The sequence below is a fragment of the Chanodichthys erythropterus genome, chromosome 3 (assembly GCF_024489055.1).
Source record: "Chanodichthys erythropterus isolate Z2021 chromosome 3, ASM2448905v1, whole genome shotgun sequence".
NCBI lineage: Eukaryota > Metazoa > Chordata > Actinopteri > Cypriniformes > Xenocyprididae > Chanodichthys > Chanodichthys erythropterus.
This window is the reverse complement of record NC_090223.1, coordinates 46,672,995-46,687,444: the sequence shown is the minus strand read 5'-3', so window position 1 is coordinate 46,687,444 and position 14,450 is coordinate 46,672,995. Positions and strand designations below refer to the sequence as shown.

At 39.6% G+C, this 14,450-nt stretch overlaps 1 protein-coding gene across 1 annotated transcript in view; it reads right to left on the bottom strand.

Moving 5' to 3' along the window:
- Positions 1-747: 747 nt before the first annotated feature.
- The window catches only part of pde4a (phosphodiesterase 4A, cAMP-specific), a 53,364-nt gene continuing 39,661 nt past the window's right edge, over positions 748-14,450 (bottom strand). The window contains exons 7-15 of the mRNA XM_067376219.1: positions 9,328-9,421; positions 8,982-9,145; positions 8,746-8,844; positions 5,303-5,467; positions 5,072-5,171; positions 2,015-2,169; positions 1,766-1,888; positions 1,448-1,630; positions 748-1,349 (exon numbers count right to left, since the gene is read on the bottom strand). Coding sequence (XP_067232320.1) covers positions 861-1,349; positions 1,448-1,630; positions 1,766-1,888; positions 2,015-2,169; positions 5,072-5,171; positions 5,303-5,467; positions 8,746-8,844; positions 8,982-9,145; positions 9,328-9,421 — 1,572 coding nt within the window. The 3' untranslated portion in view covers positions 748-860. The remainder of the gene's footprint in view (positions 1,350-1,447; positions 1,631-1,765; positions 1,889-2,014; positions 2,170-5,071; positions 5,172-5,302; positions 5,468-8,745; positions 8,845-8,981; positions 9,146-9,327; positions 9,422-14,450) is intronic.

The window sequence follows — 14,450 nt, the reverse complement described above, 5'->3', positions numbered from 1 at the left end:
AGAAAGAGACAATCAAAAATGAAGACAAAAGCAGACACTCCTGTCCCATGATGCATTGCTTCACAACAGCTCCAGAGTTGAAGCTGGTGGTTCAGAAAGGCACACAGCCATCTTGCACTGGTAGCACTCCTGGGTAAAGGGTAAGAGGGGGTGGGACCAACTAACAAATCATTTCCGACATCCTCATCCCTCCACAGTTTTTTGGACAGCAGATGTTATCGCATTTCTCCTGGCAGATGCAACTGTGTTCTCTCTATGACAGAAATTGAAAAAAAGTCTCTCCGATTTCACCCAACATGTGAATTCTGAGGATTTAAGTCCCTGTTAGAATGCTTTAAAAGCTGATTATTGACACTGATGCTCCTTTTTGAGATGGCTTTTTCCCAAAGAAATTCCTTTCAGATCCAGGCCCCCTGAACACATACACAGACACACAGCCGTGTGTTTGCATGTACTATGCGGTATCGTTATTTTAGACTGAAATTCACGTACGTCTGTGAATGTGTGTATGTGTGAAAATTCCAGAGTGCTACACTGACGTAATGGCCCTTTACAAACCCCACCATAATTCTGTTTCTCCATCAAACTTCACCCTCGCTGCTGGATGGACTCCAGCTCACACTTGTAATCTACAGTTGCTGTGTTAAATACTTCTCTGATATCAATATTATTTTGTTCCCTTTTTGAAAAATAAAATCAAACGTCTTATTGGATTGGTACACAAGACTTAATCTGTTTATGGTCTAGCTATCAGAAACAGAAGAGTCCTATGTGAACGGTCGAGCGTAGGGAAAGAGTTTCTGAAGGATGGCCCCTACTTAGCCCTCTGGGCCAGACAGCTGTTCCTTGAGTCTCTCGTATTATGTGTCATCGGTAGGAGAGGACGACTTCTCCTCCTCTGTCTCCTCCACAGGGCTCTCATCAGACTGTCTCTCGTCCTCCTCCTCGACTACTGACTGAACCTGCAGTCGCCTCCGTCCCGACCTCTCGAGCACTACCTCTGTCACCTCCTCCCCGTCCTCCATTTTTTCTTCTGCCTCGTCCTCAGCTTCCACCGCCTCCTCATCTTCTTTCTTTGCCTCCTGACCATGGCTGCCTATGTGGTTATGACTGGGAGCTCCGACTGGTCCGGTTTCTCCCTCCAGGGTGAGCTGAAACTGGAATTTGTTCGTGCAGGATTCAAGCTCGTTATCTGGGCCATCCGGCGGTGGTGACGGGCTCTGGGGAATGGTGCTTTGGTACCAGTCCCGGTTGTCCTCAAGGGTGTCCAAAATTTCCTGAGCATCAGGGTGGACCAGGTCCCCCCAGGTCTCCCACAGGGGATGCACAATATAATCGATAAAGCCGACCTAAATCAGGAAACCCAGCATATAGAGAGACTCTTTAGGAGCAGCTTATGTCGTAGAAGGTTGAGAATTTATGTTTGTGTGGGTGTTTATATGTGTACCTGACTCTTTTCCACGGACGCAGTGTGTTTGTCACACATGGGGCTGATTTCCATCCCACGCTCTCGCTCTTTATCGCCCTGCCGGAAGAACTCCTCCATAATGCGCTCAGTCCACTGCCTGTACACTGCCAGGGGCTTCGTTGGGTTACTAAGGTCAGCACAGTGCACCATGTTCCTCAGGACCTAAACACACACACACTTATGACTAAGTAGTTTCTCTTTTTTTCTGGTCTGCACTTAAAGACCCATGTCATTTTTGAAATAATATTTTTGAACTGTTTTGTTGCATAATTAAGAAACACTTTTGTTGGTAATCACCTGTATTCGGTCATTATAGTGGTCCAGCATCAGCACTCCTGAACTGGTCACTTTCTTGGTCTCCACCATTGTCTTAAGATCTGCCAGCAAGCTCATATGTTTTGACATGTCTGTTGCCAGAACCTGAAAGACAAGCAGCACCATTTACCCAGGAAATACAAGTGTAGACCCTCTCAGTTCTCAGAGTTCTTTTATACAAAAGAAAAGAAAAGCAAGCTGATGTTCAGTGCAGAGCAAAGAGCATCTAACCATGTCAATGACCAGCTTGCGCAGACTTTGCCGTTGTCGTTTGGTGAGGTTCTGAAAGATGTCGCAGTTCTCCTCATGCAGAAGCTTGAAGCCTACAGCCAGGTGGTGGTTCTCCAATACAGATTCATCGTTGTACATTAATGCCAGTTCTGAGTCTGTGAAACAGAGCAGACCAGGCTATTAGTGGATTTCATGGCTCAACAATAAGGATAGCCTACTGGGCCCATGGCCAGTGTGAAAGGCCAATTTCACATTTTTTTTGGCCAATACTGAAAACTGAAAAGCTTATAGATAATTTTTTATCCCCTGGAAATGTAAACATTTGGTTTTCTGTAATCTATTTTACTTTGTTTTTGCTAGTTGGACACAGAGTGTTGTGCTATTGCTCAATTGTTTTGTTCTAAACTTTGAATTTTAGTTTTAATTGATTTTAACAAAATATTAAAATGAAACTGAAAAATAAGGGAATTAATTTACATTAATTTACATTAATTAGTTCAAATTAAAATGAAGGATACATGAAACGTGGGGTGGCAGAGTAAACCTGCATAGAAAGGTTGAGGGACTGCACATATGTCCACTATTGTGTGGGGTACACAAAAACAAGTCAGTGAGTATGTGTTATCTAAAACAACAAAAATACAATATGTGCAGTTGCCAAGTTACCAATATAATTATCTACAACCCCATTTCCAGAAAATCTGGGACATTTTTTAAAATGAAATATAATCAAGAGTCTGTGATTTCTTCATTCTCTAAAACCTTAATTTAACTGACATAAGTACAAAGAAAATTATCCAATGTTTTCACTGACCAACTTAATGGTATTTTTCCATGTAAAAACAAATTTTGATTTTGATGGCTGCAATGCACTCCAAAAAAGTTGGGCCAGAGGCTAAATAAAAGTCAAAAGATTAAAGAACATCCAAGTTAAACAGTATTGAAACAATTAGCATGTGAACTGGTAATAAGTGAGTGTATCGTGATTGGGTATAAAAGGAGCATCCACCAAAGGCTCAGTCTTTGCAAGGAAAGATGGGTCATGGCATAAAACTTTGAGAGATTTATCAAACAATTTGAAAATCACATTTCTCAATGCAAGATTCCAATGAATTTTGGTCTTTTACCTTCTACCGTACATAATATTGTGAAAAGATTCAGGGAATCCAGAGAAATCCCAGTCCATGTGGGGCAAGGCAGGAAACCTCTGTTGAATGTGCATGACTTTCGAGCCCTTAGATTGCATTGCATGAGAAACTTTTACTATGTTTAATATAATGGCATTGGCTCTGGAGTACTTTGAAAAATTGTTGTCACTTAACACAGTCTGCTGCTGCATCAAGAAATGCAACTTGAATCGCTGTTATGCAAGGAGAAACCTATACATTAATTCTTTGCAGAGATGCCACTGAGTTCTCTAGGCCTGAGAAAAACTCAGATGGTCCAAAATACAGTGGAAATGTGTGCTGTGGTCAGATGAGTACAAGTATCAGCTTGTTTTTGGAAAAAAATGAACCGAGTTTTCAGTCTCAAAGAAGAAATGTCGGCTATTTTGGTTTTTTAATCCTGTTAATACCTTCCACTTAAAAACATGCGACCATGTGTGTAGTCACGTGACTCCGCCCCATCCAGTCAGCGGCATGGAAGCAACACGGAGGCGAACGCTAAGTCAACACACACAGACGGCGCACGAACAGTGAGCACTAAAGTGAGATTACTTTCACTTTCGTCTTCACTTAACTTTGTCAGTTGTATTTGTTTTATGGCTAGCCAGTTTGGGCATTCAAACTATTTTAGACGATTGGATGTGATTTATCATATTGAGCTACCGTGTTCGCACAGCTGTATTGTATCACACTAACATTCATACAGTCACTAGCTCGCACATCACGTGAAGATCGTGTGCACTGAGAAGAGCAGAAACTTGTCAACACTGTCCTGTGATTTGTCACTAAAGTAGCTTAGAAACAACTTAAAAGTTATAGCATATATATTTATACTTTTGAAGTAACTACTTACAACCCACTGCTTCACAATTAACAGAGAGACGGTATGACTATTTCAAACGCAATCGCTCTCATAACATACTGGTACTGTGCTAATTTAGCTGTATATGATTTACAACAAGCAGAAATCTGTAAAAAATGTTATGAACCATAGAAAAAATAACTGCTGAAAGTGAGCTGTTATGTTGGAGCAAAAATATCCCACCTATAATAGTCAAGCATATTTACAGTACAAACCTTGTCAGTGAATTATGAGGGGGGGGGGGGGGATCTTTCCTTAATCATAATCAAGGTAAAATGTTCAATTAATCGAGATTTTGATTTTAGGTCATAGTCGTCGTCCTACTTTGATCAGTGACAAACATCTGTCATGGTATGGAGTTGCATCTATGCAAAAGGCATGGGTGGCTTGCATATCTGTGAATATGTATTGATGTGGAAATGTGTATTGTGATTGTACAGAGATATATACTGCTATCAAGATGACATCATTCCTGAGAAGTCCATTGTTATTAGGGCCAGACGATGCCAGGCCTCATTCTGCACATGCTACAACAGAGTGGTTTCATAGACACTCATGCGAAACTGCAAAAATTAGGATGCTCAATCACCCAAACTATTAATGAGTGTAATTAAAAGGAAAGGTGATGTGACACAGTAGGAAACATGCCTCTGTCCCAACTTTTCTGGAGCGTGTTGCAGCCATCAAAATCAAAATTTGTTTATATTTACAAAAAAATTAAATATAAAAGCAGAATACATTCTTATCGTTGAGCCATTTAATTCTGTACTGCCCTAAACCAGTTCTCAGATGTCCAACTCACCAAAATTAACATCTTATTCATTTGACATGAATGTTTCTTTCATATATTTGACAAGTTATTGACAAATTATTTTTCTCAAGTTATTTCTCAAAAGCACTGTGAGCTAAATTGATCGTAGAGAACATTGGTGACAATAGTTCTATGATCTACTTAAGCTTACGATGCTTTTGAGAAATGCAGACTAGGATAATTCATCAACATCATAATTTTTTACAATGTAGACTTACTGGTGTTGATGAGGAACTGGTTGGAAACTCCAGGGTGGTCTACATCATGAATGGCAGCAGCGAACAATGCAGCCAGGATTTCAAGATCAGTGAAAACAGCCTGGTGGGAAGATACAGCAGAACAGTGGTCATATTGTATATTGTCAGTGCTGACTTTGAAATCTGATTTCATTTTATGAAACATTTTTGCTTCTGAATGGGCACATGGCTGTCCCATGTTAGCATACTCACGTCCAGTGCTGGTGTGGAAAGCAGCACATGTGTAGACTGTGTGACATCAGCGGCATGCAGGCTGTTATGATAGGCCACGTTGGCATGGTAGTGGTCTTCCAGTGTCATCACATAGGTGATAAATGTGTCCACTGGGATCCGAAATGTCTTCAATAGATCCCTTTCCTTTAACACATTGCAGAACATAGACAGTGTATAGTGAATGGTCAGTATAATTGATGAAGAGGTTTGCTATTGAAACTAGTAGGGCTGGATAATGATACAGATTTCTTGGTTTGATTAGATTCTGATTTATAATCGCTCATTTTGATTACAATTTCATTTTGATTTGATTCAATTCAGTTGGGTATATTTCATTTGTAATGTTTATTATGCTTACAGTATGAAGAAATTATTTCTCTTCAAATGCTTATACAGCGCAGTGTAGAGTTTTTTCCACTGTACACATTTTTTTATTGCACCACATACAAAACAGACTGCATACTCACATTCACAACTCGTCAGGAAAACTGATATAGGGAATCTTCTAACTTTACGAAAATATACATTTTAAAAATGAACAACTATGTAGTTGAGTGAATTAGTTCAGCAGAATGCTGTGGCATGTGCAAGATTTGAAGTAAAAACATATTTCCACATAGCCACTGAAAAAAGGCATTGAGTAAAAAATTGATTTGAGGATATTAAGAATCAATATTGTGATTGTTCAGATGGAGATAATTGTAAACTCAATGGGTTTTATTCACTAATAATTGCGTGGATTATTTTGTACAACACGTCAGTGGTGTGCAATGGTGTTATGAAATGAGGAGGCAAACAATTACCTCAGTTTTTTTATTTTTTTTTATTTTTTATAAATCAAATGTAAATTCATGTCCGTTACTTTTAACATTGTCACATTTTCCTCGTTAAATGTACATTACTTTACATTACATCAAAAAATAAACCAAATACAATTCTATTTTGTATTTTTACATTAACAATATAATTAATGTTCTATTTATTAAAACCAAGCCAATCTCATCAAGTTTCCAAAATAATAACTAAAGGCAGTAACAATTTAACATTCTATGGTATGAAATATGATATCAATGAGGGAAAATTATTTGTGGTGTTTTTTCCTGCTTAAAATTGGACACTATAACAATATCAATAAACATTTTCATTAATTTTTAATAGTTAATTTAAAAGTCTAATTTTATTAAAAACAAACTAAACTAGATTATGTTGCCTGGAGGCAACACCATACCATAGAGGGTTAAAGAATAGGCTATATTTATTTGTGTATTGATTTTCAGCTGTTCTTTTTAATAATCAACATATTTCGGATCATCAGTCATTCTCAGTAAATACTCTGTCACAGACATGAAGATGTATCTTTAATTTCACCAAGCTGATTGCTCGCTAAAACCCCAGCAGTCATCATGTTTTCAGGTCTTTCATGTTTGATTTGACGTGACATAAAATGGTGATATCTAAGTGGGTGAGTTGTTTATTTACTTTTTAATTAGTCTTCCCATTGACGCCATCCTTTTGTTCATTTAGACTAACGTGCAAAATGTGCACGTAAACAAGAGGCGGAACAAACCAATCGCACAAACCAATCATATCCAATCATAACCGATCATATCCAATCATAGCACGATAGAGGCACTGCCTCCTCTCACATGACTTTCCCCCATTCATTCTCCATTACCCCCACAAAACCCACCGCACACTTTAGGGGTTCTGCTTTATCTCTATGGAGCTAAAGGGAGGCACTAGAGATGCGGACTCCCGCTGTCACTTCACCTGTGGGTGTCGCTGTTGGACAGTGTTCCTTTAGAAAAACAAGTTACTTTTTATTGTCACATTTTGTAATATTTACATTGTTTTATTTTAGTAATATTGATTATTTTCTCATCCTATTTTTTTGAGGAGGCACTGCCTCCCTTGCCTCCTCAGAGGAAATGCCCCTGCATTGTTCTTAACCTCATTCTTATTTTAGTGAATTTGGAGTATTCTAAATGAGCGGCCATGTGCACAAGGTTAGTCATTTGCATAAAACACGCCCAAACCATGTCCATATAAGGGCTTTCAGCACACGCTTTCCTAAAAGGCTTCCATCACTCTCGTCAGACATGCCGCTATTTAAAGCAACACCATGGAACATTTCCTCACGGTTCCCCCATGTGGTTGATAAGCCGATTGTCTGTTACCAGTGTCGTTAATACTGTAGCAGAATAAGGTTCCCTGTGGGCAACGCAATACACATGAATTTGTTGACTAAGCTGATGGTACCGGCAAATGCAGAAACCTCATCTGGAAACCATGTCCACCAACCAGGCAAAGTAGCCCGTGTTACACTATGTTCTACAAATATCATTAAATAGTTTTATTTATTGTTACTCCAGAATTGAAAAGTACAATGACAAAAAGAACGGTATTATGTTAGCCTAGTTTTTTTGCTTGCATAGTTCATATGTAGCATTGTTTGCAAAGGGTGTAATTTTTATAATAGAATAAAATGTTGTCATGGTTTTAAGACTTGCATATTAGATCGTTTCGTCTTATAGTTAGCTGTTGGCTAACTCCACCCAGGCTATGAGTAAAATATGTGACGTATGCCATAAAGCAGGTTGCACTCTTCCACTGGCAGGGGATGGCAGGCTGTGTGCACCAACCCGAACACGAAACTTGCAGAGTTTAGTTGTAGCCGCTAGGAGGCTGCTCAGGTAGCAGTGGAAATAGAATTCGTCCAGTTAAGAGTTCTACCACTGAAATAATTTTAGAGACATTATTTAAGGTCGAAAAAACTACATGGTGTTGCTTTAAAGACGCACTCTCGACTGATCTTCGAGCAATGCCAAGTGTGCCATTCTCATCAGTTCTCACAATAAACACCTTTCATACAGACCCAGATTACAGACCTCTCATGAGCCAGCTGTACATACGCGTATATCTGCGTTATTCAGAGAAACTTCGCAGCTGAACATATTTACTGTATATGATGAAATGTATTTAAGATAAAATTGAAATTTTTTATAATTTTATTATATAATTTTATATATGGATTATATAATACAATTAATGTGACATACTTTAATATAATCATAGTCTTGTTAGGATGAAATTTCATATTTATATAACTTTTTAACACGATTATAAGACCGTACAGAGTAAGTGCTTTTTTGCGTACAAGTGCTTTCTGTTGTTCCTATATTTTGTTGTAAATTCAGAATTAATTTTAGTATGAAACTTTTGGTGATTCGTGATTTGTTCTTAAAATCATTCCTACGCACATTTAACGCACAAATTTGTATGTATGTATGCTTAGTGAATAAGACCCAATATTTTTACCCATCCCTCACAATGAGCATACAAAACCACACTGACATCTTTGGATCTGACATATTTCAAAAGCACAGCACAGAAACATGGAGTAAAATCAAGGGGCCACAAACCTGGAAGATAGCAAACATGATGCAACTTAGAGGTCTGTTATTGGAAAACTCAGCCACATGGAAGATATTAAGGCCCCACTTGTTTAAATCATTCAGCTCCTGTAAATATAAAGTAAATAAAATTGTAACAAATCCATTCAACAAACTGACTTTTAATACTGATAACTTGTAGTAATGGTGGAGGATTAGGTGTTGGGAAAGTCTGGAGATAGAGTATGCATGCATTGTGTCTGTACCCTAGCCAGTGCGTCCTCCTGCTCGGTTTTGACCCCGAAGCGGGGCAGGGCTGCACTAGTGAGGCTCGAGCTATGTGTAAGCTTCTTGACACCGCTGATGTGAGACATTGGTTTCTCTCGCTCCCGGAGCGTAGGAGAGGGAATCTCCACCTCATTCTGCTTGTCTGGGACACAACAAATACATGAACTTTTAACAGACAGCTAATTTCAAATCAGTGAGCATAGAGTGTTTCAGAGCTGTGAATGTACTCTGCTATAACCTACTGCAATGCTGAAATTAAGGTTCTGCACTTTTGAAAATAGAAGGCTGAGATGTACAAAGCAGCGCGTGAGCAGACTCACTTACCTAGGAAGGTAGTGGAGATGTATTCAGACACCTGATTCCCCGAGCGGCTCATCTCAGACAGATGAGACAGTTCCCTGTTTAACATCCTCTTGAACTAGAGATCAGAACAGGGAAAGATAGACAGGGGAAAGAGCATAGTTATAAGTATACAGCAGATGGTAATAATGCAGAAAAAGGAAACTTTTAGTCTATTTGAAAACATGATAAATGGACATGATATATTTTATCACTTGGTAGCATGTCAAATAAATGTCTTAAGGCGAAAAGAAAAAAAAAATCATCAAGAATTCCCCATTGATTTTTATGGTATGGACAAAAATATATATTTTTAGATATCTTCCTTCATGTTCCACAGAAAAAATAGTCATGACAGAATTGACATTTTTGGGTGAACTGTCCCAATAAGACTTATATTGTTCTTTATTATTCAGACTGTTACCTTTGCCTTGCTGCAAAACTCAACAAAGCATATAGACATAAGACATATGTTGAAAATATCTAAATTATGTTACCCAAACACAACATGGTATGTGGTACTGCAAGGTTATATAGAGCTTATGCTTATAAAGCGTGCAGATATTTACTTGCAAATAAACCTAAGGCAGTTCTAATGTTGTAGCTGTAACTTTGTGTGGTTAGAGGAAGGGCCTGTCTTTAATTAAAATCTAATTAAGTAATGGCCATTGGGGGAGAACATTGTGGAATGATCTCACATCTCTGCAAACCATTGCTCAACAAAAAAAGAAAAGAGAGTTTTGTAGCAAAATTAGTTGTTTATAAGAACCAAATATGTGCCTCAAATGACTGAAATTGTGCCACTTCAGCAGATAACACAAGACGACTACACAGTCGCACAGCACGACTCCGATAAGACCCCTGGTCTGTCCCACTGACTGGTCCTTCACACATTACAATCTCCATGGAAACCAGCAGGTTTCCTTAGCAACTGCCTCCTCACAGTCCCTCCTGCAGCATGATGGGAGTGAGGCGATGGGTTGGGTGACAATCTGAGAGAGTAGGCAGGTGTCTGTCTCTGACCTCCTCCAAGGTCAACACTCTCTGTATCACCCTCCATCTCTTCTGCTCTCCTCCCTTCTGTCTTTATCTTTCTCTCTCTTTAAGCCATCCTTTTCGTTTCCTGTCTCTTTTCATCTCCACATTTTATCCTTTTTTTCTAATGCAATACAATCACCCTCTGCAGTCATATTCTTCCATTGATTGTGTTTCATTCTATTTCATGGTGTGAATGTAATTCCCCCCTAGTATATATGGACATGTGTATTAAACATATGCAAATGTATAATTTCTATTATATGCATCATTATAGTTGTTGTTAAATCTTCTATAGCTGGCATAATAAAACACGTTTTGATGACAGTATCCTTGTCTTCAGATTTGAAGACACAATCTGGCATGTGAGAATGCCATAAAATAATTGACAATTTCTAATCAACAACACAATAGTAGAAATAACAATCAATGTTAAGTGTAATTTTTAAGTGAGTCCAAGTCAATTTCCTTTCACAGCTATAAACTCACTCACTGTAAACCTGAATCTTCCTGAATTTTCTCTCAGGGATCAATACACAATTTCTGTCTCACACAGAGTTTATATAAAGCTACATTTACAAAACCCTCTTCCCTGTGCAAGTGCATATCACATACTGTACCAAGGCTCTGTTTGTACTTTGCTGAGTCATTATTAAAACATTCACAGAGTGCCAACTGTTTTTAGCATGCATGCATCCTCTGGAGGACCAAGATGATACCAGATCATGTGGAAAGGAAATCAGACCAAATTAATACAAATATGTGTTACTAGGGAAGATTGATACTATCTGTTGCCTTTATATGTAGTTCCAAACATAGGTTCGGGAGGAGCCTAAACATTCAGTCCTGCCAATCATCAGCACAAGCGTATGTAAGCAGCTGTCACTACGTCATCCCAGCAACAATTCTTCCAGCATCCCTCTTCTTCCCCATCTCCTCCTATATTTCTCTTATTCTCCCTCTACGCAGTACTGTTATAGGGGAGGTTTAACTCAGAGCTCAAGCCGAGCCTCGGGTTCAAGCCTCCTTCGAGGACAGCAAACCAAGTTTGTTTTACCATTAACCATTCAGACTGAATGGGCAGGCGAACTTGTGAATATTTATTAAGACTGAGCTTGATGAAAGGGTGAGCACAAAAACATGGCAAACAACATTTAAATCTTTAAAGGGAAATGTATTGTGGTTGTATTATAGTTGTACCAATTTATATATAGAAATGATGTATAAAAATTGTATTAAATCTATATATTTTTAATTAATTATTAATAAATATACCAAGGTGTAGGACCATAAAATGTTTGTCCAATCATTGTGTTGGGTCCTAATGCAATGATACACTGTCCTACCTGCCTGTCAACATGTGTATTTTCATACCTCCATGCACCTGCTTACGCAGACATCACATGTCATTAGCACGTTTCATGCTATGCATAGTTAGACAGACGTCAGTCACTGAGCACCTGAACCAAAAAAACAAGTGTATGCTACGTTCACAACAATAACTAACATAATTTAGAAGATATGGATTTATCACAGGTTTCTGTGACGTTACTCAGAGCGGTTTGTGACTCGAATTTTGTGTTTCACACTATCAATGCCGAAATTAATCTGCAGCAGTCAGGTAGTACAGGTCAGTGCTCTTTAAGTTATGTTCATTATTATTTCAATATTATGTAGTTTGAGACATGAGGTAGTTTAACACCGTCTCTTGTGATGCTTTTGTTTGCTCCCTGCTGTACACGTTGATGTGTTTTGAAGGGGGCCTGGTTTTGGAGATACTCTGAAGGGAGGGTGGGATCTTATGCTTTCAAAGCTACCTCGCTATCCTCTTCGCAAATTGTGTACCCTACTTTTAAGCAACATAGATAAAACACATCTGTCATTCAACAATTAAGAACCAAGAAATAGAAAACAGTTCCCTGAAACCACAGAGAGCATCCCTGCCCATGTTGCCCATGTCCCTGCCCATGTGGCAAGGAGTCACTATTTGTGTCCTAATGGTTTTGATTCTATCTGGCAGCAAACCTTAAAGGGTTATTTCACCCAAAAATGAAGTTTCTGTCATTAATTACTCACCCTCATGTCATTCCAAACCTGTAATACCTTTGTTCATCTTCAGAACACAAATCAAGATATTTTTGATTAAATCCATGTTTGTTTGTTTTTAATGTCCCATAGAAAGCAAATTATTACATTCAAGGAACTACTGAAATTACCACATTCAAAGTCCAGAAAAGTGGTAAAGACATCGTTAAAATAGTCAACGTGACTACAGTGGTTCAACCTTAATGTTATGAAGCGAGGAAAATACTTTTTGTGTGCAAAAACTAAACAAAAATAACATCATTTTTACATTGTTTACATTGAAGACACATTGCAGAGCTTCCGTGCTCTATGTCAGAACTCTGTATTGGCCGGCTCCTGCGTCAGCATCACACGCATGCGTCGTGCTGCTCACGTGAACAACGTCAGCCAATACTGAGCCGGTGTTCGGACGTAAACACAGAAGCGCTGCACTGTGTCAGCTGTGTAGGAGACAGGGTAGAGAAGAAAATGTTGAATAAAGTTGTTATTTTTGTTTTGTTTTTGTGCACAAAAAGTATTCTCGTCGCTTCATAACATTAATGATGAACCACTGTAGTGAAGTTGACTATTTTAAGATTATTGTCTTTACTACTTCTCTCGACCTTGATTGTGGTAATTTCTATGGGAGATAAAAAACCTCTCAGATTTCATCAAAAATATATTAATTTGTGTACCGAAGATAAACAAAGGTCTTGTGGGTTTGGAATGACATGAGGGTGAATAATTAATGACAGAAATTTCATTTTTGGGTGAACTAACCCTTTAAGTTTAGACTGTGATAGACTTAAAGGTGATGAGGTGATGGAGTATCCAGATGGAAAGTGCCCAAACAATATCGCTCTGCAACATTTCCCGGCAACATTGCCCAAAAAATTGCCCTTTGTATCATCACCTTTAAGATGTATTGTTGCTGGATAGAATTAAAACATTGTGACACAAACACTGACTCCAAGAAGTCTTGGATGAAAGAACTATCTAGAAAAAAATCTGGTCCTACACTACCAAATATTGAGCAGATGAAGCCTGATCCCAGATCGGAGATAGAGCAATAGAGGGAAGGATAGAGGAAGTGGGAAGAGAGTGGTTGAGGCGTCCTGAGACACAAGCCTACCATACAGATTCTGTCCATCTTTAGGCACTGAAACAACATAAGCCAAGTGCTATGGCGGCAGCCATTTTCTCCCTGGCTCTTAAAGTGTCACTGAATAAGTGCCTAAGTTAGAGCTTGGGTAAAAAAAAATCACATTTGAGGTATTGAGACGGGTACAAATTTTGATACAGCAGCATACAACAAACATCAGCCTTCTGTTCCAGAAGCATTACAGTTCAACCGCCTAAGCAACTTTTCTTTCCCCCCACATTTCTGTTTCTCATCCTGCTGAGCAAACATCCTCTCCTTTTTAGGACCTGACCAAGTTTGTTAACAGATATTTGGCAATCTTTTTCTATTCATGCTGACCCTACCTGGTCCCACCAGCCAATCAGCCATGGTTTGGAGCAGGTATCACAGAACAGATCCATGAAGGGGGTCCTACGCTCGGTGGCCTGACCACCCCCATCCAGCACCCCATCTGCAGCTGCCTCAAGCTCCAGCTCTGACCCTCTTCTCCCCTGCAGGGGGCTGTAGCTGGAGGAGTGGGCCAGCCGGTAGCCTCCGGGCACAGGTGAGGGGCAGGAAGAGGGCGGCGGGTCAATGGCCTCCACCACGCCCATGCTGAGGGTGACGGACGGCGTGGACCGTTGGCAAAGGCAAGAGGCGCGGAAGTGCACAGGGGCCGAAGCGCGGCGGGTGCCCCAGCGGCATGTGGGCGTGGTCAGGGTGTGGGCAGAGAGGCCGCAGCCTAGCCGACCAGGGTGCTCCAGAGTGACGGCTGCCCCCAAGAGGCGGGGAGCAAGGGGGGGGTAAAAGTCCAGCGGCAAGCGCTCGCTAAGTCTGTCTCTCTACATGCATCAAGCAGTGTAAGAACGAGGCCCTCCTGAAAACCATA